Source organism: Danio rerio, chromosome 18 (genome assembly GCF_052040795.2).
Source record: "Danio rerio strain M-AB ecotype USA chromosome 18, GRCz13ab, whole genome shotgun sequence".
Taxonomy (NCBI): Eukaryota; Metazoa; Chordata; class Actinopteri; order Cypriniformes; family Danionidae; genus Danio; species Danio rerio.
Window position 1 is genome coordinate 40,162,663 of NC_141038.1, and position 25,216 is coordinate 40,187,878.

The 25,216-nt window shown below is 38.4% G+C and overlaps 1 protein-coding gene across 7 annotated transcripts in view; it reads left to right on the plus strand.

Moving 5' to 3' along the window:
* The window catches only part of sipa1l3 (signal-induced proliferation-associated 1 like 3), a 189,424-nt gene that overhangs the window by 81,156 nt on the left and 83,052 nt on the right, over positions 1–25,216 (plus strand). For all 7 annotated transcript variants that reach the window (XR_015515125.1, XR_015515127.1, XR_015515126.1 and 4 more), the window contains 2 exons: positions 1,992–2,091; positions 20,570–22,140. Coding sequence is in view for 4 of the 7 variants with exons in the window: in XM_087293316.1 (XP_087149442.1) it covers positions 20,778–22,140 (1,363 nt within the window). In the remaining 3 variants the exon portion in view is untranslated. The remainder of the gene's footprint in view (positions 1–1,991; positions 2,092–20,569; positions 22,141–25,216) is intronic.

A 25,216-nucleotide genomic window follows, 5' to 3' on the forward strand; every position in this document is an offset into this window, starting at 1 on the left:
GCCAAACACCTGTGAGGAAACTCGACCCAGAGGAACATAAAAACCTACTGCCTGCTAGCGTTTCGGAGTTTTATTGCAGAGCAACACAAACAGCACACAGAAGTATAGATACACAACTACGCGCAAGGAAGGCGCCTTGGGTCACGCTGATCACTCAACGCAAAAGTAAAAATCAGCCTTTAATCTCTATTTCAGAGCTTGCCACAACAGATGAACCAGCAATCATCGTCAACTATATTCCAGCGTACGTTTTACACAGCGGATGCCCTCCCATCTGCAACCCAGTATTGGGAAACACCCACACACTCTCGCATTTACAAACACACACACACTCATACACTACAACCCATTTTATTTTTATTTAATTCACTTATAGTGCTTGTCTTTGGATGGTGGTGGAAGCTAGAGTACACGAAGGAAACCCATGCGAACACGGGAAACACATGCAAACTCCACACAATGCCAACTGACCTAGCTGGGACTCAAACCAGTGACCTTCTTAATTCTTAAGCTTAAAGTGCAGTTTAAAGACTTAAGTCTGTTTTTAGGTTAACTAGGCAAGTTAGTCGTTGTTAATAGCCTAGTGGTAAAGTGCACAGACATATAGCACTGAGGTGCTTATGGCGACCCAAGTTCGATTCCTGGCTCAAGGTCCTTTGCTGATCCTTGCCCCCCCTCTCTGCTCCTCATGTATTCCTGTCCCATCTCTGCTGTCCTATAATAAAGGCGAAAAAAACCCTAATGTATATATAAATAGACAAGTTATTGGACAACAGTCTGTTCTGTAGACAAGGGTGCCAATCTTAATTCTTAAGGGTACTAATAATATTGACCTTAAAATTGACCTAAAGATGCTTTAATTACAGCCAAACTAAATGAAATAAGACTTAGAAGAAAAAATATTATAGAAAATATTGTGAAAATTTCTTTGATCAGTTTAAGAACACAGATTTCAGAGGAGAGCTAATAGTTTTGACTTTACCTGTATGCCATGTCATGATCTTTTACTGTAGTGTTTCTCTTTCTGATATACAAAATTGCTTTCTGACAAACATGCAAGTAAGGCTGCACAGTATTGGAAATATCTGACATTGCGATATTTATTTGTGATAAATATTGCAATATGAATATAGTTTCACAATTTGGTTTGAATAAGGAGTTTTTTTGGGGAAGGCTAACAGTATTTAGGGAAAAAAAAATGAATAATCACAAAGCAAAAAAAAAATCCTTTTGTCTTGTTTTTAGTCTAAACATCTAAAAAGTCTTAGATAAAGTACAAATATTGTTTTGTGTTTGCCTTTAGAAGAAATAAGTAAAAATTAAGTTTCTTCTTGAAACAAGCACTTCTTAAAACAAGTAAAATAGTCATGTTTTCACTTTGAAATGTAGGCATAAATTTTAAGAAAGAAAAAGCTTTTTTTGTTGCACAAATCATAACAATTCTGCCTGAATCATAGAATAAACCTCCAAACATAATCTTTTTTTGTGCTTAAATGGTCTAAGCTCTCTTCAAATGCTCAATCACATGCTTTAAAAACATGCAAATGGTAAAGCTTCACTCTATCATGGTTAGCAGTGACAGTAATATAGCAGTGACTCTGCAAATCACATACAGTATGTTCTGTAGCTCCTGATCAACTACTGCAGGGGTGGCCAACCCTGTATCAAACACACCTGCCTGTAATTATCACGTGGTGTTCAGGTCCTAATTAATTGGTTCAGGTGTGTTTGATATGGGTTGCAACTGAAATCTGCAGGAAGATGTCTCTCCAGGGACAGGGTTGGCCACCCCTGAACTATTGTGTAATTCAACATATCTTTGCATAACTTGCGATGTGACTTGCAGATGTGCACATTGCGATATCAATGCTGAAACTATAGTGTGCAGCTTTACACAAGTATAGCATGTAACAATAGCTTGCTTTTTTGGTGTTTCTGTAGTAGCAGGTATTAGTAATAATGCTGACATCTCACTCTGTTCTTTTTGACAGATCACACTGATTTCTGACATCTTGGTGATGCCCACAAAAGGAACTGGATGACCTGGAGCTCATGGCTTCCTGTGAACTGGGACTTTACATAATTTCTCAGGTAAAATGTTTATTTACTCATCACTTAGAAGTGGGAATTCACATTGTTGCGTTACATTTCTGTTTAGCCTAGTGAGCTCACTAAATGTTGAGACATCTGATGTGTTGAGTGTTTGGGTTCAGATTTTGATTTTGATTGCTTTAGATCTTGATTGCTTTTCTGAGTGTCTTAAACATATTAAATCAAAACGTACATTGTCTGATTTAACCCCCCAGCATAGTGAGTGTAGGCATTAGCCAAGCATCATTTTTGAACATTCTCATAGACTTGTGATGTTGAAATTGAAATGTTTGTACTGTAGAGCCCTGTTTTTTATTTTATTCCTATTGATATATCTGAATTAAATTTTTTTATTCTGTTATTTTTTTGTTCTCTGTCTTGATGATAGAAATGCATTTAGTGTGAGGTCCCTTTCATTGCTGCTTGCAGCTTTAATTCCTATTGATACTTCCTAATTAATTTTTATTCCTGTTATTTTTGGTTCTCTGTTTTAATGATAAAAATATATTTGATGCTAGGTCCCTTTCTTCCCTGCTTGCCACATTAATTCCTATTTATATTTCCAAATTTTTTTTGTCTGCTATTTTTTGTTCTCAGTTTATTAAGAGACTAACACTGGTGGATCTATGGATGCACATGGATGAGCTGAAAGAGAAAAACTGTCAAAAATATAAGCCAATAAAGGGTTATACTGTGCTGCTTGGCAGTGTTCAGTGTACATATTTCACTCTTACTCCAGTTGTAGTCACTTCAAGTGCCTTTCATATCTGATACAGAAAGCGCTGTTCTATGAAACCCATTCATTTCAATAGCTTGTGCCACATAATGAAGGTTTGTTTGAGCGCCGATCTAAGTGCAAGATTAGCTTACTTGTTGAAAAATGTTCATCTCTGTGGAGTATTAACAGAACATGCATGAAAGAAAAGCAAATTCCTCTCAAATATTCCACCAACAGGACATTTCTATGACTCTTTACTCCTTCACTGTCCTCCACTGTCCTTTTTACTGTCAGTAAAATGTGGCTAATTTATTGGCTTGTGTTTTTTTTTTAATCGGTGTGATTCAACTTTTTTTCAAAATTTTAAAAGTAATAAATAAAACACAACAAGATTATACATATTTATTACAACATTGTTTGGCTTCATCCCATAATTTTAATTTTGGTGCATCTCTAGTGGGATCAATTTTCTTTTGCTTTTATTCTTTCTAAAGTTACGTTTTATTTTATTTAAACCGTTGATAAACAATTGTGTAATGATTGTTCCTTAAAAGTAGTTGTACAGTTTTAATGTAATATGCAAGTTTGGTAAAAAGTGTTTCTGATGTTTGTATTATGTACAAGTTTTAATCTCACAAAAGAAAGATTAAATCAATAAAGTATGTTATTAAAGGAAAAAGGATTTCAAGTGGTGCAAAATAAAAGAAAGCATTATGACAAAAAACCCCAAACTAGCAGAAAAATTGTGCTCTAAACTGCTTTATAGAAAATAAACAAAAAAACATCTTGAGCGTTTGCAGCACGCCATGTCTAAACTACACCTCTAACCAAAATATACGTAGAAAATTTCCAGCGAGTGGTGCTCACTTCTAAACTGTTGTGTTTAGAGAGTGGAGTTTTCTGCGTGTTGTGAGGTGTATGTCACGTGACGTCTAAACTCCTCGATTCCCTGGGGAATTCAGAAACCAATGATCAGGGACCATGAAATAATTACATACAAAATGGTACCAGCATATCAAAACTGAAACAAGAACAAAATCAAAGTCACATCATCATAATATCACTCACAAACCAAAACACACAAACAGAGCAAAAGGTAGGCAAGACAAAAGCAAGAGAACAAGTTTCCCTGCTCGTGTCCTTTTAAACTTTGGGCTTCCTTCATGATTGTCAGCGAAGGTGATGACATCACAGAGAGTATTGAAGATTGACATTTCCAGGGAATAGTGGAAAACTCGAGTGGGCGGTCGTAAGAAATTTGACTGATCGATAAAGAGAACAGACACATACATAGGCCCATAACAGACGTTTTTCTGACACACGCTATATACGGTAGACCAATCAAAAGAGAATAAGCCATCTGACCAATAAGAGCAGCATGTACTCTTGGAAAGGAGAAGAGGTTAGAAAGAACATAATTTTGAATAAATCATTGTGATTTGCAATGTAAATTATGACAAAATTAAAATGTTTTGGCCTCAAATGCTTGGAAACTTATGAGACCTCCATAGATGACTTGTGCTACGTCGAAGATGTTCCTTTTTGGCTAGTCTGAGCATCACATACATGTTGAAACGTTTGATTTGACATGTATGATCCAACACTCAATGTAGTTAGCTGACATCCTATCTAGGCAGCATTTTTAAACAACATAGACATGTTGGAACATTTAAGATCACTTGCTTAGTTTTGGGCTTACCCTAGACATCATTTGTCAGCATCTTTGGCATGTCGGAATGCTTAGTTGGACAAATCTGATTTACCGTGACTGATTTGTCACAAATGTAAAGGAATGTTCTGTTTGAAATGTTTCTCTTTTTGGAATGATTGGATTGAGATGCATCATGCTTTAAAACCTTTGACCAGTCTTCAGTGAATGGTACGATACGGTACGGTTTGGTACGCTTTTATGGCAGTTTCCACTGTCAAAAGGTACCAAAAAGGAATCCGTACTGTACCACTTTTTGGGTACCCTTTCGAAATAGTACTTAGCAAAACAAAAGGCTAGCAAAAGGCAGAGCATGACACGAACGCTAAAACAAACCATTTCGTCATCTTGATGAACAGCCACATAGCCAAGAAGAAGAGCAGAATCCACCCTTTGTCTCTTTGTTTTTACAAGGCTGTCTAAAGCGCAAGTGGTTTTACTTTCTCGAGAGAGCTGGCATGCGCGTATTTATTTGAAATATCTTACATATCGGAGATTGTAAGAGGCTGTATGTGTTCATATATGCTGCATTTATTTATATTATATAATTACAGACGTTACAGTAGGCTATTTCGCACTGACATTGATCTGCAGTTATAATCAAATCATGTTCATAGAAAGGTTAGTAATTAGGGGTGTCAAAATTAATTGTTTCTTCGGTGCACCGCGATGCAGACGCGGACAATTCGGTATGGGTTCAGTAATAATCATAACCGGTAATTATGTACTGACTTCATTTATCTCCCATGCGCTCTGTCGTGAGGGAGGTGAGCGCGAGTATTTACAACACTCAGCCCACTCAGGGCCGGCCCGTGGCATAGGCAGCATAGGCAAATGCTAAGGGCGCTGTATATCCAGGGGGGCGCCAGAAATGAGCGTGGTTCAGTTGGTTTTGTTTTTAATATTCCTGACACACATTCAGTTATAGACGGCAATAACTCAAAAACCTCTCACCCTAAAAAGATCTGAAGTGTGTTTCCTACAAAAAGACATAGCTGGTTATGTTTCACAGCTGTCTTTCTTTTTTTTCGCTCGACATTACGAGCACTGCTCCGTTTAAGCCCTCGCAATATTTGTTTAACCGGGAGAGCTCGCGCTAAGAGGAGCTCTCAGTAAGGGACCGTCGGAAAAGTGCTTCTTTTTTTCCTTTTTTTTTTTCGTTTTTCTGCTCCGCTCGGTGCGAGCTCTCCCTGTTGCGAGGGCTTAAGTGTGTGTGTGTGTGTGTGTTTGTTTGTTTGTTTGGTGCTGCTGTCTATGTTTGTGTATGTGTTTGAATGAGAGACAGTGTGGTGCTGTGTGTTTATACAGACAGCTTGTTATAGCCTCCCCCCTAAAATATAACACTGTATATGGAAAGCATTGTCAATGCACCGTGATACACCGAGATATCGAATTAAACCGAATCGAAGGCATGATAATTGGAACCGAACCGTGAGACCAGTATAGGTTCACACCTCTATTAGTAATGAACATTTCTACTCAAGTACTTATGTGTATAAAGCAGGGGTCTCAAACTCGCGGCCCTCAGTGCAATATTTTGTGGCCCGCACCGACCGCTGTACACTGACAGAATCAACGGAGCGGGGAGAGAGAGCGCTCCCCGCTCCGCTGATTCTATCCGTACTGAGCGGTCACTGGCATTCTCCGCCCGCCGTGTAAACAAAGGGGCGGGGATGCCGGTGACGTCACCACGCACCCCGCCCCTTTGTTAGACGTTGTGACGGGCGGAAAGTGTTAGGAGGGAACTCCCGCCGGCCAGAACCAAGGTAAGCTGTTCCCGCCCCTGCCTGCCACTTAGCTACCTATCTGCAGCCTGCCACCTACCTAGCTACAGCCTGCATCTTGTATATATTATAGGTAGATACAGACTGGTACAGACTGATGTGACTGGAGTGGGGTGGGGGTGTTTTATTTATACATATATACGCTTTTTTTTTTTAGGTGAGGGCAGGCACGTGCACACATAGGGCTCAACCTGTGCAGTGCACATGCCCTTTTTAGTCTTGGATAGAAAGTGCCCTTCCAAAATGATCAAAAGTGCCCCCGCGACGCGGCACACCTTCGGTCCCGCCCTTCAGTAGGCGCGCAACAACACAGCTCGCGCGACAACACAGCTGATCAGTACGCCCGCGATAACACCGCTCTTCAGTACGCCCACCCCCCAACCCACCCCCCCACCCCTCTTCCAAAAATTTATCCTGCACATGCGCTTTGGACGGTCTCTGCACGGGCCTGGGTGAGGGAATGGAAGTTTTGAGTGAGTTCCCCCAAGCCATACTGAGGGTCTCAACTGCTTCCGCTCTAAAGCCAAATGTGGTTCAGATTTGTGAAATAAAGCGCTGTCAAGTCTCTGGCAGCAAGGAGTAGGCAAAAGATGCCATGTTCAGAAGAACTGTTCATAATCTTCACTCAATGTTCTATTAATGTTCAGGACACTTCATGTTCAGAAGAAATAATTAAAACTGTTAATAATGACATTTGAGGACTTTTTTTTTTGTGAAATCCCTTATGCGGCCCAGCCTCACCCAGACTTTGCCTCCTGCCGCCCACAGGTAAATTGAGTTTGAGACCCCTGGTATAAAGCATCCGTTTTGTGAGAAGTGCTTCTCATATGATTTGTGAACGTCCCGTACAGCTTTACTTTGACGTTTCCTAAAGCAAGAATCATGTCGACTGAAACTTTGTCATACACCACGGCTACCAAAAGAGTATCATTGGCAGTGGAAACGCAAGTCTGATAAAAGGGGACCCGTACCGAACCGTACCAGTCATTGGAAATGGGTCACTAGTGAGCTCACTACTTGGATGCATATTTTATTCTCTAAATCTAACAAGCTGCAAAGTGTTTTAGGCATTAAAGTTTCATAATAAGCATTAAATTTGAATGTTCATCTTGAATGTTTGAACAGGCCTGTGATCAGCTCGTGTAAAAACGTTACAAGCTTTTCCTTCAACTGCACAATAAGGATTGTTTGTTGTTAGTCTAAGAGCACCGTCGAGGAGAGAAACAGACAGAATAACACTCCCTGACGCCCAACCTGGGAGATTTTCGGCCTGCAGCCTCATCTGTTTGTTTCAATAGTTGATTTGTTTGTCTGGTGTGTGGGCTGACTTGTTTTTCCTCTGCCGTGTTGTGCGTTTGTGTGGTGTGATAATGGCTCATCTCTCAGTGACCTGAACAAAGCGTGTCTATGCGTGTGTTTGCATTGCTGGGTTTAGGAGCCCCGAGGACAAACTGGTGTTTCGAGTTTTGTTGCCCCCGGGCAGAGTTCACTTCCTCCTCCTCTAGTTTTGCTTTTTGTTTTCTGGATTATTTCAACTCGTGATTGGTTCACAAGCCAAATCCGGTGTGAATTCTTCCATGTTGTCTAAACAGATGTGATCAAGTGTTGAATAAAAATGGATCAGCATTCGGTTTCATGACATCAGGCACATTTTGAATATATGTTGCCCTTATTTAGTAAAAAAAAAAAAAAGTCGACTAATTCTGTTGGTTTTCATCCATGTGCTTAAATACTCAAATTACACTTGTAATATTGCTCTTGCTGTCACATTCACAAACCAACAGAACACCTGTGCACTATTTGACCGCATGCCAGCCAGATGGCACAATTGGGTCTTTCCTAGTAACCCACTAGGCTCCTGATATTATTTGGTGGCATGAATATGACTTACAGATGGCTCTGGACAAGGGGTATGCCATCACACTGTCCACTATAATGCCAATGTACATTTTTACATGATAAATAAAATGCATTATTGCCACAACACCTGTCTGAGGGCAAAAGCAGCATGTCAGTCTCCAATGACAGTCTAGTACCTAAAACTGAATCTGCTGTAATTCAGTAGTATGGAAGTAGTTTGGTTACGAGAGTTTAGGGCCGCACGATTAATCTATTTTCATATGCATTTTTGCAGTAAAACTGGCTCTTTGAACCGATGTTAATCTCCAGCACCTGCATTCAGACACCATAGTATACGACTGGACAGAAATTGTCTATACATTAGCTGTAAATACTCTGCTACTTGTAAATAAAGATAAACAATGAAACAAAGTATTATAATTCCTTCAATAATCATTAAAAAGACTGCTAAGCTACATTATTTAAAGGAATAAAGAATAACAAATAACCTTTGTGGTGAAGTCAAAACAAGACTTCAACAAGACCGCAATTCACCACCAAAACACAAGTTGCCATGATATTGTGTTGGTTTGTTAAATAAAATAATAATCTAGCCTAAATAATGCACATCAGCTTACAAGGCATGCACGCCGGGTCACGGCAATCACTTGACTTGAAGTATAAACCAGCCTTTACCCATAATTGTAATTATAATATTGCACTCATACAAGTTAGGAAAAAGTATTACCATAAACAATGTATTTTGCGACACCATGATGTTTTGTCATTATTAGACTTTGCTTTATTTTTCAGTGATTATGTAAGAAATATGTAAAACTGTCATGTATTATAACACTCTAACACTGTATTTTGCTTGAAATGCATCTCTTTATTAATAGTTTAAAAAAAATTATATTATTTGTTCTATAAAAATCCAATTAATAGAATTTCCTGTGTCTTGATATTTTTTTACTAAACTTACCCTTCACCAAATAAGTATTAGGTAATAATTTGTATCGGCTAATTAATATTAGTATTAAGGTAGTAGAAGAACTGTTGTTGCTAAAAGTAGAGTAAATGTTACTCAATTTTATAAGTAATTAGTAATGAGAATTATTAGTTAGATCTTACCTGATTTCTTTAGGTATGTTACCACTGTTACATTTAGATACTATTTACCCAAATAATTGTGATAGAATGTACCCTAGAGAAGTGAGTGCACATTGTTGATTCAACTTTATTGGGTAGATTCTATAGGTTGTTTTTTAAAGTGTATAAACAATAGAGCGTTATATGAAACGTTAGTATTTTTATTTTGTTCAACTTAATATATATTGCCATATTGCTCAGTCTTAGGGTGACCCCCATTTCGAACCATACTCTATTGTACTGAATTGTACTGTTCAGTGAAAATGAGCTATTATTAATCATTGTTCAAGATTCATCAGCATTTTTATTTGTTCCCAAAATGCTTTTTGTAGCTTTTAACCGAATAAAATAAATTGCCCCATCTCCAAAACCACTGTACTTTTAGGCTGACTAGTAATTTAGTCAGCAAACTGACCAGTCAATTTTGTGAAAATGCAGAGCGTGCATGTGTGTGCGTGTTCTGCTAACTCCTACCTCAAGGCACGTGCACAAACAAGCTCTAATCTAAAATTCAGATTTGCATGCGTTTTCTTAGCGTTATTGATTAGCTTTCACTCCTAGAATGGATTTTATCCACCTTTGACCTTCAGCACTTATCTTAGTGAATTAAAGGATTATAGCCAGCCCCTGCCTGCACACACCAAGCAAACGACAGGCCTAAACACAGTCTCATGAAACAGTAACAACCTTCCTCTCAACACCCTGACCCTCACCTTTCATTTCCTCCGTCACAAGTGTTTCCCTGTCCTCCACACACAGTCCAGTAAACCCTATAGGGCAGATCAAACACATGGCCCCTACCCTCCATTGCACGTCTTTCCTTTTTAAACACACACTGGCCAGCTGCTACCGCCAGGGGGTCCATGTCTGACAGCCCAAAAACAAAGTGACAGGAAATCGACGGCGAAGGCAAGCTGTGTTGTGATTGACAGATCCTGTCCTGGCAGTCGGTGGCAGGTATATACTGAGTCACTGGCTACAGGCTGCGCTTGCATTTTCGAGAAGAGCAAGTGTGATTTAAATCCCCAGGGTACACAAACCAACTCCAGGCCCTGGCTTCCGTCTCTGATGAAGCAATCATGAGACCCATGTTAGCCCAGATGTTATGTACTGGTATAGGAGCACAATATATTATTTTCACAATGTGCGAATCTGCAATAGTCACGTCACTCTGCAATGTCTGCAATTTGCTATGTCGAGTTGGGATTATAATAAAGAGACCACATTTCAAAACATTGAAAAGTTTGAACCCTAATGTGAAGTGTTTTAATTGATTTCAAGTGAAATTAAATCATTTGGGCAGAACAAAAACTACATTTTGTAGAGTTAACAAGGAATAATGGTATTAAATCATTTATTCAGTGAAAACTATAGAGGGTTGTTTAATATTTGATTATTAAATTTCTGTTTGAATTAGGGCTGCACGATTTGGAAAAAACTGACATTGCAATATTTGATTTTTGTACAATATATATTGAGATAATGAATATATAATTTCACCTGTTGAAATGAATATATCTATTTGGAAATAATTCATAATTTTCTGTACATTGGGATAATTTTGTGAGTGAGTGCATCTACATAAAATATAATAGACCAATCACAAACATTCAGAAATACAGTAAAACAAAAATACAGTACAGAAAAAATATACAGTGATTTCTGATTTTCTGGAAGTCAAGCAATATTTAAGACACAAATTTAATTATCAGATGTAAAATAACACTCTATAGTCTTCATCATATGTATACAAAAACACTGTCTTTCTTAAAGTTAGATAAGTTTTTTCTTATACCTTAATATTTTAAACAGACTGATAAATGATAAATGAGCAATATCACACAAGTAGCAGTGCAATATGGCTGTATATCGGCACTGGTGGGAGGGGTGCGTTGGCTCAAGGCTGCAAGCCGAGTGCCTTAGTGTCCCATCAGTGATGATATACAGGCATATCACACTGGTACGAGTGTGTATTTAAATTATTCTCTAGCGCACTGTTATTGTACTGTACTGTACTGTATTGTACTGTAATTAACAACAAAACAGGTAATTTTTGCTCCCATTTTAGCATTATAAGGCTAAACGACATGAAATGTCATCAGTCTACACAGATTTCCCAGTATTTCTCTGTTGCAATCAGGATTTCACTATAATTAACCAGTAAAATGTCAGAGCAAACACTACCAGTTTCTGTGGTATAAATACAGCACTACAAAATTACTAATTAATAATGATTTGTTCAGCTAGTTTGAAATTTGCGCTGAAAAAATTCTGTTTTTCTCCCCTAAGGACTTATTATGCAGTCTCTGTCGCCATTTTGTGGCGGAACGTCAACCATCACTTTCTTTGGTTTGCTCAGACAGGCTAATAATGATCGATGCACTCAATCTAATTCTCTGAAATGATAAAAATTTTAAAAAGGCACTATCCTTATATATAATTGCATAATTCAGTCTCATGTTCTCCGCTCCTCAATGACCACCACAGCAGCTACTCAGGATACGGCCTGGAGAAAACAAATCATGGAAACCTTAGGATCATCACATCGCTGGCTTTGGATTGAATCTGTGGCGCTGCATAGTCTGAAGGCCTCGGGATGAGTATCCCCAGGTGGTAATAGAGAAAAAAGAGAATAATTAGCGTAGCTGCTGTTCATAGTGTATATAAACCAGATGCAAAAACCTGCATGGAGCACATTCATCTATCATACCGCTAATTGATGCAATCAGTTTATGGTTTACTAAAAACATTATGTTGTCCAACAGCTGCAATATTTGTCAAACTGTAGTGTCTTGTGCTTGTCACTGTATGTAGGCGAAGTATTACACAAGGGTGAAGGGTGAAGAGGCGGTACGAGAGCTGTTATTGCAGAATATCGCACGGCTATCAGCCAATCAGATTCAAGAACCAGACAGGCAACACAGAATTGTTGTATAAATACACATATAAATGATAAATTCTTTGGTAACTTTATGGTTAAACGTTGCAATAACTCATTATGAGTGTTTTCAAATGTGGCTACTGGTCAATTATAATATTAGTTCGACTTTGCAGATCCTGTGATGTGACTATTGCGTATGCGTACATTGTGATATAAATGCTGAAACCATATAATGTGCAGCTCTAGTCTGAATACTCCACATTAAACCGTTTATTTCTGTTTATCTGTCTGTTTATTTCATTTGTATCTTTGTTCTATTGTATTAATTATGCTTGTGATTTGTTTATTATATTTAATACAGATGCGATCTCCATACAAAATTGTCCCCATCAATCTAAATTACTCATATTCACTATAAACCATTCATATCACAACAGATTCATATCATTCATTCGCGTGTATATGTGAGTGACTGGTTTTGTTATTTTACAAGGTTTATGAGGACGTGTCCTCATAATTCAATACTCAATCATGTCTTTTGACATTCAAAATTTACCAGGTTTCCTTTAATGCCTTATTCACACGGGGCTTCAGCGTCAACGCTTGACAGAGAGCGTGTCTAAAGTTGGGGCTGATGCAATCGTCATACCAGCGAATTAGTCAGCAAAAGGCCACTGTCAGTGTCTGAGCTGGTGCATTTGCATACAGCGATCTGATAGGCTGACTCTTCTGTCGACGCTTAAAAAGTTAAGCAAGTCCCAACTTCTGCAGCGAGCAAAGCCTCTGAAGCGGCACCGACGAATCCACAATGCAGTTTGTCACCCATTCAAAGTGAACGGGAAGTGTTGACGCTGACGCCCCGTGTGAATGAGGGGTAAGGGTTGGGTTTTTGGGTAGGGGTGGGGTAAGGCCATAAAATAAGTGTACCTTACAGTAAAAAGTACATTACACCCATGTAAAGTCCTCATAAACCACCAAAACTGACATTGTGTGTGTGTCTGTGTCTGTGTGTGTGTTTGTGTGGTCTCTGTTTGAACTAGCAGAATCTGAGCTAATTACTATGTGAGCAATTAAAAACAGTTTGAAGTCTTTTAGTTCTGGCACTCGGCATCGGCTTGTTTCCCAGGAGTGTGTTAAAGTGTCTGCACACTCACACTCATTCACACAGTTCAAACTTGCTTTTCCCAGTTCTCCCGAACAGAAAAAAAACGATACATTAAATTTAAGAGAAACGGCTTATTTTTCTTGTATTTCTGTAGCTGTTATTTTGAACACATTTTTCGTATGTTGGGATAAATTGGCATTAGCCAAAAACTAGGGTTGAAGCGTTTACTCAGACTCGCCTTGAACTGCTTGTAGATTCCCTGAAACAAAAAGCCACCATCAGTGCAGCTCTGTGGCCGTTCCTCACAGTGCATTCGAACTCAGTGACTGTTGCCAATGGCATAGCTGAGAGCAAACAGTGAATAACTACATGAATCACTTGTAATGAAAGAATGCGTTTGTAGCTCAGACTGGATTGTATTGAAGTTGTGACTTTGAAAATGTTTTGTGAAAAATCATCACTGTGAATTGATTGCCAGCAGATAAACTTGACATTACTGTACATTAAAAATAGTTAATATTTTAGAGTTAGTGCACGGAGGAAGCATTATACTAAGGCTGCAAAATATATCGCTTCAGCATCGTTATCGCAACGTGATCATTCCAACTCAATCTCACGCCAATTCGCAACTTTTTGATTTAGTGGCTAATTCATATGAATTCGTACAATTTAGTATGATTTGCTTATCTCCCAGTGACGGTTGGGATTAGGGTTGGGGTTGGGTTCCACGCCTCGTTTTTAAAATCGTACAATTATGAATTTGTACTAATTAGCCACTAAACTGACAAAACGTAAAATTCTTACGCTTCCTTGTGAGATCAGGCTGGATCATTCGCAAGTCGCATCGTAGAACATGCAATGTTAAGTTTGTGTTATAATTTATTATTTGCATGTGTTTTGATGTCTTTGATTGTATATTATTTTAAAAACATTCTGGTATAAGAAATTGTACATTGGTGACCTTGACTTGCTAAAGTAAAAGGCTTTTTAACTCAGCAGAATTTAAGAGATTATTCCAGGTCATATCATCACACTTCCACTACTGTAACTCAATTTATGTGGGTATTGGCCAATTCTAAATGGATAAACGCTAGGCTGCTTACTGGCGCTCGAAGGTTTAGCCACTTTACCCCTATCCTGTGCTCCCTTAAATGGTTGCTGATATGTTTTAGAATTGAGTTTCAAATTTTAATGTTTGTTTTTAAGGTTTTAAATGGCCTAGCTCTGACTTATCTGTCTAATCTTATCACTGTAAAATATCTGGCAGATGTTTAAGGTCATCGAACCAGATAATGCTAGTTGTTCCCAGATACAAACTGAAAAAAAGGAGATTGAGCTTTAGTAGTAGGTCCTAAAATGTGGAACAGGTTACCAATGTCTATTAGAACAATTTCCAATGAATTTCTGTTCAGAGGGAAACTTAAACTACACCTCCTTGAAAGAGCTTTTAAATTGGGAGACAATTGATCCTATTGTACCTATCTGGTGTCTTATAATTTATCGTTGATGCTGTGTGGCGTGTTGGATGTATTCTATGTTGTTTTATTTGTGGCTGTCTATTTTTGCTAATTTGTTTTTTTGTTTGTTTAGCGCAATTGGTCAACAACTGTTGTTTTATTGTGCTTTAAAAAAAACTATCTGAACTAATCTATGATTATTTTAATGAATTAGTTATATTTTTATCATTCAGTTAGTGCACTGTATACTGTTAAACTCGGGAAATGATAAAACACCATTATTTTAATTGTATCTTTTTGATTGTTGCGCATGAAAATACTCACAACACATGCAAATACAGAAATGCACTGCAAGTAGCACAAACAACAACAAAAATGTGTTGGGCACTTCAAAATATAGATTATAGAATTATAGATTGTTTATTAGATTTTATGGAGATGCAAATAGTAAGCATTAATTCATACATTTCTGACTAAACATGTGCATGAATATACTCACAACACATGCCAAATACAGAAACGCGCTGCAAGTGGCACAAATCACAACGAAAATGTGTCTGGGGACCCCGCCAATTTAACACATAGTTTATAAGATTTTCTGGAGGGGCACTACCACTGCAGAATCATCCCAGTTGATCTAACATTATAAAATCTTTCCAAATCGAAATATGAAGTCATATGGGGAAATTGTATTTATATTGCAATATATATTGGCAAAATAAAAAGATAGCGCAATGTTAGAATTTTTCAGAATTTGTTAGAATTTTTCCAGCCCTACATAATACTTTAAATGTTATAACTAATCGTTAAACTTAAAAACATATATATTAGATAAAGGGAATTTATGAAATTTAGCCTCTTTTTCTGAGCTGTACACTCAGAAATAAAGGTAGGCAAGCTGTATAACTTTATTTCTGAGAGTGTAAGATGGTTTAACAGTTTGTAAAAACTGTTTTAGTTTGTGTTATAATTCTGAAAATGGGTTGGTTGTATTGTTAAAAATGTCTATCTTGTAAAGCATGGAAATATAGCCATTTTTGTATTGCTCAAATATCCTTATGTCTTATGTCAAAAGCTCATTTAAATAAAGTATTTGGCCACATACTTTAATGAATATAAAATGTTGATAATAAATTGGCACCCTGGACCACAAAACTAGTGTCAATCTTTGGAAATTGAGATTTCTTTGACATCTGAAAGCTAAATAAATAAGCTTTTCATTGGTTGATACTTTGTTTGGCGACAAAAATATGTAATATGAGGGTTCAAAAAAATAAAAATACTGAGAAAATTGATTTTAAGGTTATCCAAATTAAGCTTTTATCAAAAAAAATTTGCTTTCTGTTTATGGTTGGAAATATAAAATATCTTCATGGAGCAATATTGTTTTAAGGCTATTGACACGAAATTAAAATCTATCATTTTGACAAATACAAGATATTATTGTGTGTATATATATATATATATATATATATATATATATATATAGACTTGAAGGTTTTCTAGTCCAGGATCACAAATGTCAATCAAAAATAATCATACAACTAACAAGGAGACATCAAGTCATCTGCACGTTTGACAGGGTATTCTATTTATTTGTGGTTTGCATGTTGTTGTTGATGTAGACCGCTCCAAATTGATTCTGTAACAGTTAAGATAATGCCTTAGGGGGCAGCTCCCTGTGCTGGCAGAAGACATTCATGTCTTAAGCTGAGGCTGACCTTAAAATGAAGAGTATTGGAGAATCTGCCTGAAGGGGTTGATTTTGGTGAGGGATTGTATATAAATCTCACCCTGGAGAAGGGATGTTTGAGAAAAAGTTTTGTAGATGGCATTAATCTTGAAGGGCAGTGGTTGCTGCATGATGTTCTTTGGCCAGTACTTGAGTCCATGTCCACACAAACACGGGTATTTTTAAAACCACTGGGTTTTTTTTCTATGAAATGTTACTGTTGGTCCACACAAAAACGTTAAACCGAGACTTTTGCCTCATAACATCATCGTGCACACTATTTTCTCCTTTCTGATTGGCTGACACAGGACAAGGCAAACAAACTAAATGCAAATTCATGAAGAGGCAAGTTAGCATCATACAACACCAATGATGCAAAATGCCAAGCGTGATTTATAATTTGCAGTGTTTCCTCTAGGATTTAGGGTTAGAAATCCAATGATTTCCATGTGAGCGCAGTATTACAAGTCGAGATCGCATTTATGTTATACGAGCATGCGGATCTCTGCTTGTGCACAAAACCTCTTGCACGCCCCCCTCTAATTTACTCTTCTCAAGTGCAGATCTTCTTGTGCGCTCTCAAATAAACGCTGCTGGAGTACGATTTAGATTTATGTAACGGGTATGTCTCCGACATTTATTAGATTTGCTAGGAATATTTCTGAATGTCTCCAATAGACCTACAGAGCTTCATTAATGCGTCCTGAAGTAAAGTGAAACAGCCATAAACTCAAGCAAGATAAAGTTATTGCAAGCAAAACCATAGACCAGAGATGTCCAGACTCGGTCCTGGAGGGCCGGTGTCCTGCAAAGTTTAGTTCCAACCACAATCAGACACACCTGGGCTAGTTGATCAAGCTCTTACTAGGCATTCTAGAAACATCCTTGCAGGTGTGTTGAAGCAAGTTGGAGCTAAAATCTGCAGGACGCGGGCCCTCCAGGACGAGTTTGGACACCCCTGCCATAGACCTTTATTTATAAATAAAGTATACTTATATAAACTCTGTTCATCTCAACTGAAAGCTACAGTATGTTTGCTAGCCTGATGCATCACGCACCTGTCAGTCAGCCAACATGTCACCCTAAAGGGTTAGACAAATAATGCGCAGCACTACTAAAGAAAGTTTGCGCTGTTATAATTCACTTACCTTTTAATAAGTTTTGGTGCGATTATAACCAGCTATAAAACAAACAACGACTGAATGATTTGAATTCATCCCCATGGCGGAATGAATTTTGGTGAGTTGCCCCATCATGGAAGAATGAATGTAGCGGATACCATGATTTGCCTCTGTTCATCAATTTGCATTCACTTTGTAACTTGGGCAAATGCTTAATTTCTTGTTTGGTGTGATCCCGATATAAATTACCTTCAAGGCTTAATTAAGAACAACAACTTGACTTCTAGTTGATCGTTTGGTGTCAGAAGTTGCTTTATCTAAATAAAATATGGGCATGGCTTGATTTTTAATTATTTAATTAGGACAGTAAGGTCGGACTTTGCTTAGACAAAAGTCACTTAACAGAAATAATGTCCACTATACAATATAAAGTCATGCTGCAGTGGAAATAGTATGAATATTGTGACTCGCTTGAGCTTGGAGGAGAGCATCCATAAATCTCTGCAATGACTCAAATAACTTAAGAGAGCATCCTCCTTCATCTTACCCCAGACATGCTCAAGCTCAAGCTGGCCAATCCTGGAGTACCTTTACCTTCTTTGCTTTGAGGAACTTTGATGTGAGGCTGAATGAGAAGGAGCGCTATCCTGCTGAAGAATTACCTTCTCCTGTGGTTTGTAATGTAATGGGCAGCACTAATGTCTTGATACCTCAGACTGCTGATGTTGCCATCCACTTTTTTATAGATCCATCGCTCACCCCCGATTGTAACCCCAAACCATGATTTCTTTCTTCTCCAAACTTGAGTTATTTCTGCGAGAATCTTGGGTCCATGTGGTTTCTAATAGGCCTTCTGCATTCTGTATTTGTGTTGATTGGGATGCGGTTCAACAGATGATTCATCGAAAAATCTACCTACTGCTACTCCAAATGATCAACTAGAAGTCAAGTTATAATTTGTTGCTCTTACAACTGGGATCAATGACAAGATTTGTGTCAGGTAGTGTAGGGCTTTTAATACCTCCTCTAGTATCAGTGTCCCTTGACAGTGCATTACAGTCCATTTTTGTTCCTTTGTGAAAGAACTAAAAAAAAATAAGCTGCGTATTTGTGGACATGGCCTTAAATCACAATACCATATAAATGTATGCTGATAGATATCTCATACGTTTCCATTACAGTAACTTGCTTATCACAGAGAGGCACACATTGGATGCGTACTCTAATATTTTAATGGATAGAGTGGCGCAGAAGAGATAAGAGATGAGAGACAATGAAAAGAGTGAGAACGTGAAGTTACATTGAGGATCAGGCGGTGCTGAGTGGCTTTTCATAGTCTCTGAGCAGCAGTGAAGCCTGATTCAATCTGACTTTCATATTAAAGCGAGTCACTGGGATTCCGATTCCCTCCCGCTCTCCTCCCAGAATTCCTTCACCACAAAGCCTGTCAGATTTCCTCTCTTCCAGCTCCTCTGCTTGCTCTGCTTCTGCCTCTCCCTAGTATCCTGTCTTTTTGTGTTTGTCTTGTCCTTTGACTTTCTGTCAGTTTCATTTCTGTCTTTTGTTCACAGCGAGGAATGAAGCATGTGGATAGACCTAGAGACTTGAGGGGCTTTCCTCTCCGTCACAAAGTTTGAGCATCTCGTTTCAAATCTGCAGCGTATCGCAATCCTATGCTACATCATTCTCGGATAAGCCTGTAAAACAGAATACCTCATTATACAGTCAACAGCTCCCATCAGTAATCCAACACAGAGTCCTTGTTATGTAACCTATTTTGTATGCAGCTGAATGTGGGCAGAATCCTAATCTTACTTTCTAAGTCAGCTGTCTCAGGTAATTGGATGCTTCACCCTGCTGGCCTAAGAACTCCATCTGTCATACCTGCCATGTGACCAGGGTGATGATTTTCATGGATGCTAATCTGTCCGCACCTGTCTGAGTTGCGGGGAGCATGGTCATGTAGTTGTAGTAGGTGTGGCATAAGCCTCACACTTGTCACTTGGCATAACTGTTGATTTAACACTTCCTTAGTGAGTAGATGCCTCTATTTGCTTAACAGTTCTGGACCTTGTCTTCTGTTTGCTGTCACAATAGTTGACCATATTGAAGAGCCAACTACTAGATTATTGTGTGCAACTACACTACATTAAAAAGACCTGCCTTATGTTAATATATTGGCCAATTTTTAGTACTTACTCATGCACATATTCTGTATGATATTCTGTATTCCAAATCCTTCCCAATACCTAAACCCAACTGCTACCTTAATAACTGGCCATAAACATTAGATTAGGAGTTCAACTAGCTAAAAGTCATAGTTACTGGTTTGCCAATAGTGAGAATTGGACCTTAAAAAAGTGTGACCTAAAATTTTTAATCCAAACAGTGCCAAACAGGTCCATATTTTCCCAAAATCTAGATTAAAACAACCCAGCAATCTTTAGGCTGAAGACGTTTTAGTTAATAGTATTTGGGTAAATACTTTCCTTGATTATATACCTGGCCAGTAGTATGGATACCAAAAGATGAAAGGTGAATGCCTGCTGCTTATCAAAATGATGTTTGTGGTTTTAATAAATAAAATCTGCCAGAAAAAGGACTAGAGATTAGCCTCAAACGAGTATAAGAAATACACATCTGAAATACCCTCGCCTCACTTCCTCTCTCAAAGCATATTCCTCTTCTAGTCTCTATTTTACATCCTTACTCGCTTTTATTTTAGTTTCAGTCAGCTTTTCTCTGCATTTTTCTCTGAACTCATCTCCTCTTTGAGAAAAAGAAAATATTTGGAAAATGGGTTTGGGAGAAGTAGGGTCTCCAAAGTCCTTAGAGTAAGTGTCATGCAGCTCAAGGAGAAGAAAACGTTCCCAAAACCAAATATTACAACTGATTGAATTTATTTTCATATGATGTGTGTGTGTGTGTGTGTATAAGACAGATTCAATAAATCATGCCAATTTCTCTGTTTTACTTTTTTGCAGGTCTATAATTTGAGAGACTGTTGAGCTTTTGAAACATTGCGAGAGGCCTTTTCTACTGAAGATATGAATGTGGGAGGCGGAAGCAGTGTGGAACTTGTCGATCTCTCCTCACTAATACTCAACACGAGCAGTCTTGAACCAGGATGTGTTCTCCCTTACAACCCCTGCCCTCATTGTCGGCCCTGAGACTAAAGTGGCATTCCTAAACATGTACAGAGACACAGGGGTGTGTGCCACCCCTATCTCTCAACCCATTCCTCCACCCCACCTTCGTCTACCCCTGCATAATGGGCACTCCTCTATGGGGGATCCAGCCCCACCCCGCATCTCTGTGCCCAAAATGGGGGTTCGAGCTCGGATTGCTGAGTGGCCTCCTCGCAGGGCACTGTCACGTGAATCGCTGCTTGAAAATGGCCAGGATAGCCATCCGGATGACCTCAATAGTGATGACGGGCTTACGCATGGAGGTGTGACCAGGCTACCACCCCAAGTTACCAGAGATGCTGATTTCGTTGAATCAGGTTTACAGAGAACTCCAGACACACCACCAAGGTTTCGGACTTCTAGTTTTGCTCCTCTTCGACAGCGATCCAGCAGTGAAATTACATTGAGTGAGCAAGATGAAACAGAGGTGGATAGTCGTTTGTTTCGTGAATATGGAAGTACCTCCTCCATCAATGTACAAGCAGTGTCTGAGCAAAGCTTCTTTGACATGCTCAGCCAGTTTCAACAAGAGCGACCAGATCAGCGTAGCACAGCTCCTGACAAGCTTGAAGAGCTGCTTGGAGCATCTATAGAAGGAAACCATTCACACAACTTTTTGTCAACTCCACGTCTTGACGATCGACCTGAGAGTCGCGTACGTAAAAAGAGTGGGGGAACTGAATCATCTCTTGGCACCTCGTCCTTATTCCGTAAACTCCGTAGCTCCAGCCGGGGTGAAACAGAGACTCCACGAGGTGACATGGATGATGCAAGACCCCCTGAGACACTGTCTTCCAAACCATGGCTGTGTGTGCGGAGTTTTGCCCACTATGATGCTCAGAGCATTCTTTTTGACTTGCACGAGGCTGCAGCTCGTCGCAGCTATGCTGCCCAGCGGCGGAACACAGCCACTGGAGCTTCAGCCGCTTCTTCAGCTGGTGTTTCATTGGCAGTTTCCAGAGCTATTGCTCTGGGAGGTGTAGAGCCTAGCTTTTCCAGCACTGATGACCTCAGTGTCAAGGACCTTTTAGAAGGATCAACCCCAGGGCTAGAACTTTTAGAGCAAGGTAGTTCAGCTAGCCTCAACCCCAACTCTCAGCACCAGCTTTTGCTGAGCTGCCCACACTTCCTAAATGAGACCGGAAGCTACGGAGAACGTAACGTCAGCTTTTTGAGCTCATGGGCAGAAAGAGGAGAGGCTTGTGCAGTGGAAGCTCGGCTGCGTCCACGCTGCAGTAATGCCAGTGTATCCATACTGGATGTGTCTCCGGAAGATCAAAACAGCAGGTTAGAGAGACTGCAGCAGCACTGCATCGAGCACGTTGACCTGGGGGCCAGAAACTACCATGAGCACTTCTATGGGAAAGGTAAGAAATCTATTGTTTTCATCTAGATAATACATTACACTAAGAGATGTAATCAGTTTTGGGTTTGGTCAACTAGAATCACATATCACAATGTTATGTCACTGTGCATCAGAATATCACTGCATTTGAAACCTACAGTGTTTGTGGGATTATAGAGGTGGCTCTAAAATCTTTGCACAGCTCTATCCTCAGTTATTCTCCTGCTTTATTTACTTTTATTACAGAATTTTGTATTGAGTATTTACTAGTACTAAGCAAAAGTTTTGTATATTTTGTTACTATTTATGTGTGTGTATCACATGCAGGTTATTATAGTTGATGAAAACGAAGGAAAAAAACGAAAACTAAAATGTAAAATAATTGTTGTTAACTGAAATAAAAATAAAAACGAGAGTTTTTTAAAAAACTAGAACTAACTGAAACTGTATTGTGTACATACAAAACTAACTGAAACTAACTAAAATTATAGCAAAAGCCTCCTTCGTTTTCGTATTTGTAAATGTATTTAATACATAATCTTACTGTAAGCCTTTTAGAAGTAAATTTAATCCGCGCTGCAGGTGTTTGTGTTTGACCCTTTCGCACCTCAGAGTCTGTTGTCCTGCTGCCATTAGCCAGATCCAGCCAGTTCTCCTGCAGTCATCCTTACTGTTGGTCCCGCGACAAAAACAACGAGTGGATATGACAGCAGCACGGTGACAGCATTAAATACAGACACTTTAAACCATTACTTAAACACATTTGTGCCCAATAATGGGTTTTATTTCTGTATCAAATCTTTTTAACTGGATCTTCTAAGTGAACCGGTTGAACAAGTTCACCAAATCGAAATGAATCATTTAAAACGATTTGCGTCTCCAGTAAGCTCTTATCCACAACCTACTTACTTTATAACGAACCTAATACCCCCCTCTGACTCTAAATAATCCAATATATACTCTCATTCAGTTATTAGAACAGCAACGTTACATTGAGAAGCGGTGAACTGATAATACTGCGCATGCGTGAGTGAACCAAACACAAACAGTGAAGCCTGCTGTGACTGAACTAAACTTAAAGAACTGCAGCGCAGGTGAACCAAGGGCTTAAATGAGAGAATCTGGTGAAAAACGTAAGTTTATTTCATAACAAACAATCGTAATGGAATTGAAATAAGTGAATCATGATTCAGTTGAGTTGCAAAACTTTACTGTAAGACATTTTTCAGACCATGGTGATGTTTTAACTGACTAAAATTGCTATTGCTGACTACATAATGTTAAGTCCTAACATCCGCGTTAAAAATCTGAATTTCCCATCACCAGGCCCGGATTAATAATTCAGAGGCCCCTGGGCACAATGTCTTGTAGCTCCCCTATAGCCACACCCCATAGTTGAATTAAAAAATAAGATTAATATAATATTTGATAAATAAAATTGATTATGATGTATTGCCCACATTCTTTAAATAAATGATTTACAGTACTTCTAGTCTACAAAGATTTAACTTAGTTTTAAAGCATTTAAAGCACACTTTGAAAAAAAAAAACAACACTAATACAAAATTAGTGGATTTTAATATACTTGTTCAAGTTCACTGAAGCAGTACTAAAATTTATATTTAAGGGTATTTTTAATGTATAACTTCTTCAAACTTATAATGCACATGATTTGGATAACATCTCTCCAGTCCAGTTCTAGGAATCTGAGTCCTTCATAATACACACACTTATTAATGATTCCCACTTGTCTTCCTCGTGATGAAGAGTAGGCAAAATCTAAGTGCGGACGGGCCCCTGGGTACGGACGGGCCCCCTGTTGTATTTGAGTTTGAGGATAGGTAGATGGTTGTGGTAGATGATAGTGTTCATGTGTTCTCAGAATACATCTTTCAAAAAATGTATGACTGAATTTTTATTATACAATATTTATCCTGTTGATATTGAATCTTGCACCTAACAAATATCCTCATTCAGAAAAAAACTGAAACTAATACTGAAACTAATAAAAACTAAACTAAAACTAAGACATTTTAAAATATAGAAACTAATAAAAACAAGGAAATCTGCCTCTAAAACTAATAAAAACGAACTGAATTTGAAAACAAAAAGTCAAAACGAAATAGAAACTAAAACTAATGAAAAATCCAAAACTATTCTAACCTTGATCACATGTACATCATTCATTCATTTTCTTTTCGGCTTAGTTAATTTATTAACGAGGGATCGCCACAGCGGAATGAACCTCCTACTTATCCAGCATATGTTTTACACAGCGAATGCCCTTCCAGCCACAACCCAACACTGGAAAACACTCATACACTCTCACATGCACACACATACACTATGGCCAATTTAAAATTTTCAAGAAAACATGCAAACTCCACACAAAAAAAAGTTAACTGACCCAGCCGGGGCTCGAACCAGCGACCTTCTTTCTGTGAGGCAATTGTGCTACCCTCTGTGCCACCGTGACGCCTCACATGTACATAATAAATATGTATAATACACACACATATATTATGTTAAAACAAACTTTGATTTTGGATGTGATTAATTGCAGTTAACTTTTGCCCAGCACTAGTATTTATACATTCTGCAAACCCAAGTTTCACCCACAGTTTTGCCTTTGGAAAAGATTATCAAAGCATGCCACAATTATCAATGCTTCTCACTAGGCAGTAGAGCCACAAACTGGAATCTGCACTCATGCCACACATCTGCCCTCCAAATGTTAATCTCGCTAAAGGTCTTCTTTTCTAAAATGCCAGTGTTATAAAAAAACACAGACTAAGTGTCTTAAAATAGCAAGCTTATCACCTCATAACCACATTAGATAAATCCTTGCAGACGTGAGGTTATCTAAATGCTCTAATTAGTTGTCTGTGTTTATTAAGTATAGAGCTGGTGATATAAAGGTTACCATTCTAGAAGTAATCGCCGTCATCCAGATTTTTGTACATTTAATTTAAGTCAGCAAACTAGTCTGCAATCACAACAAATAGCACAGTTTGACCAATCAGAGCAGAGTAGGCTTATAAAAACGAGGGGATTAAGTAATTATAAGTATAAGTTTTTATATAGGTTTTATAAGTTTT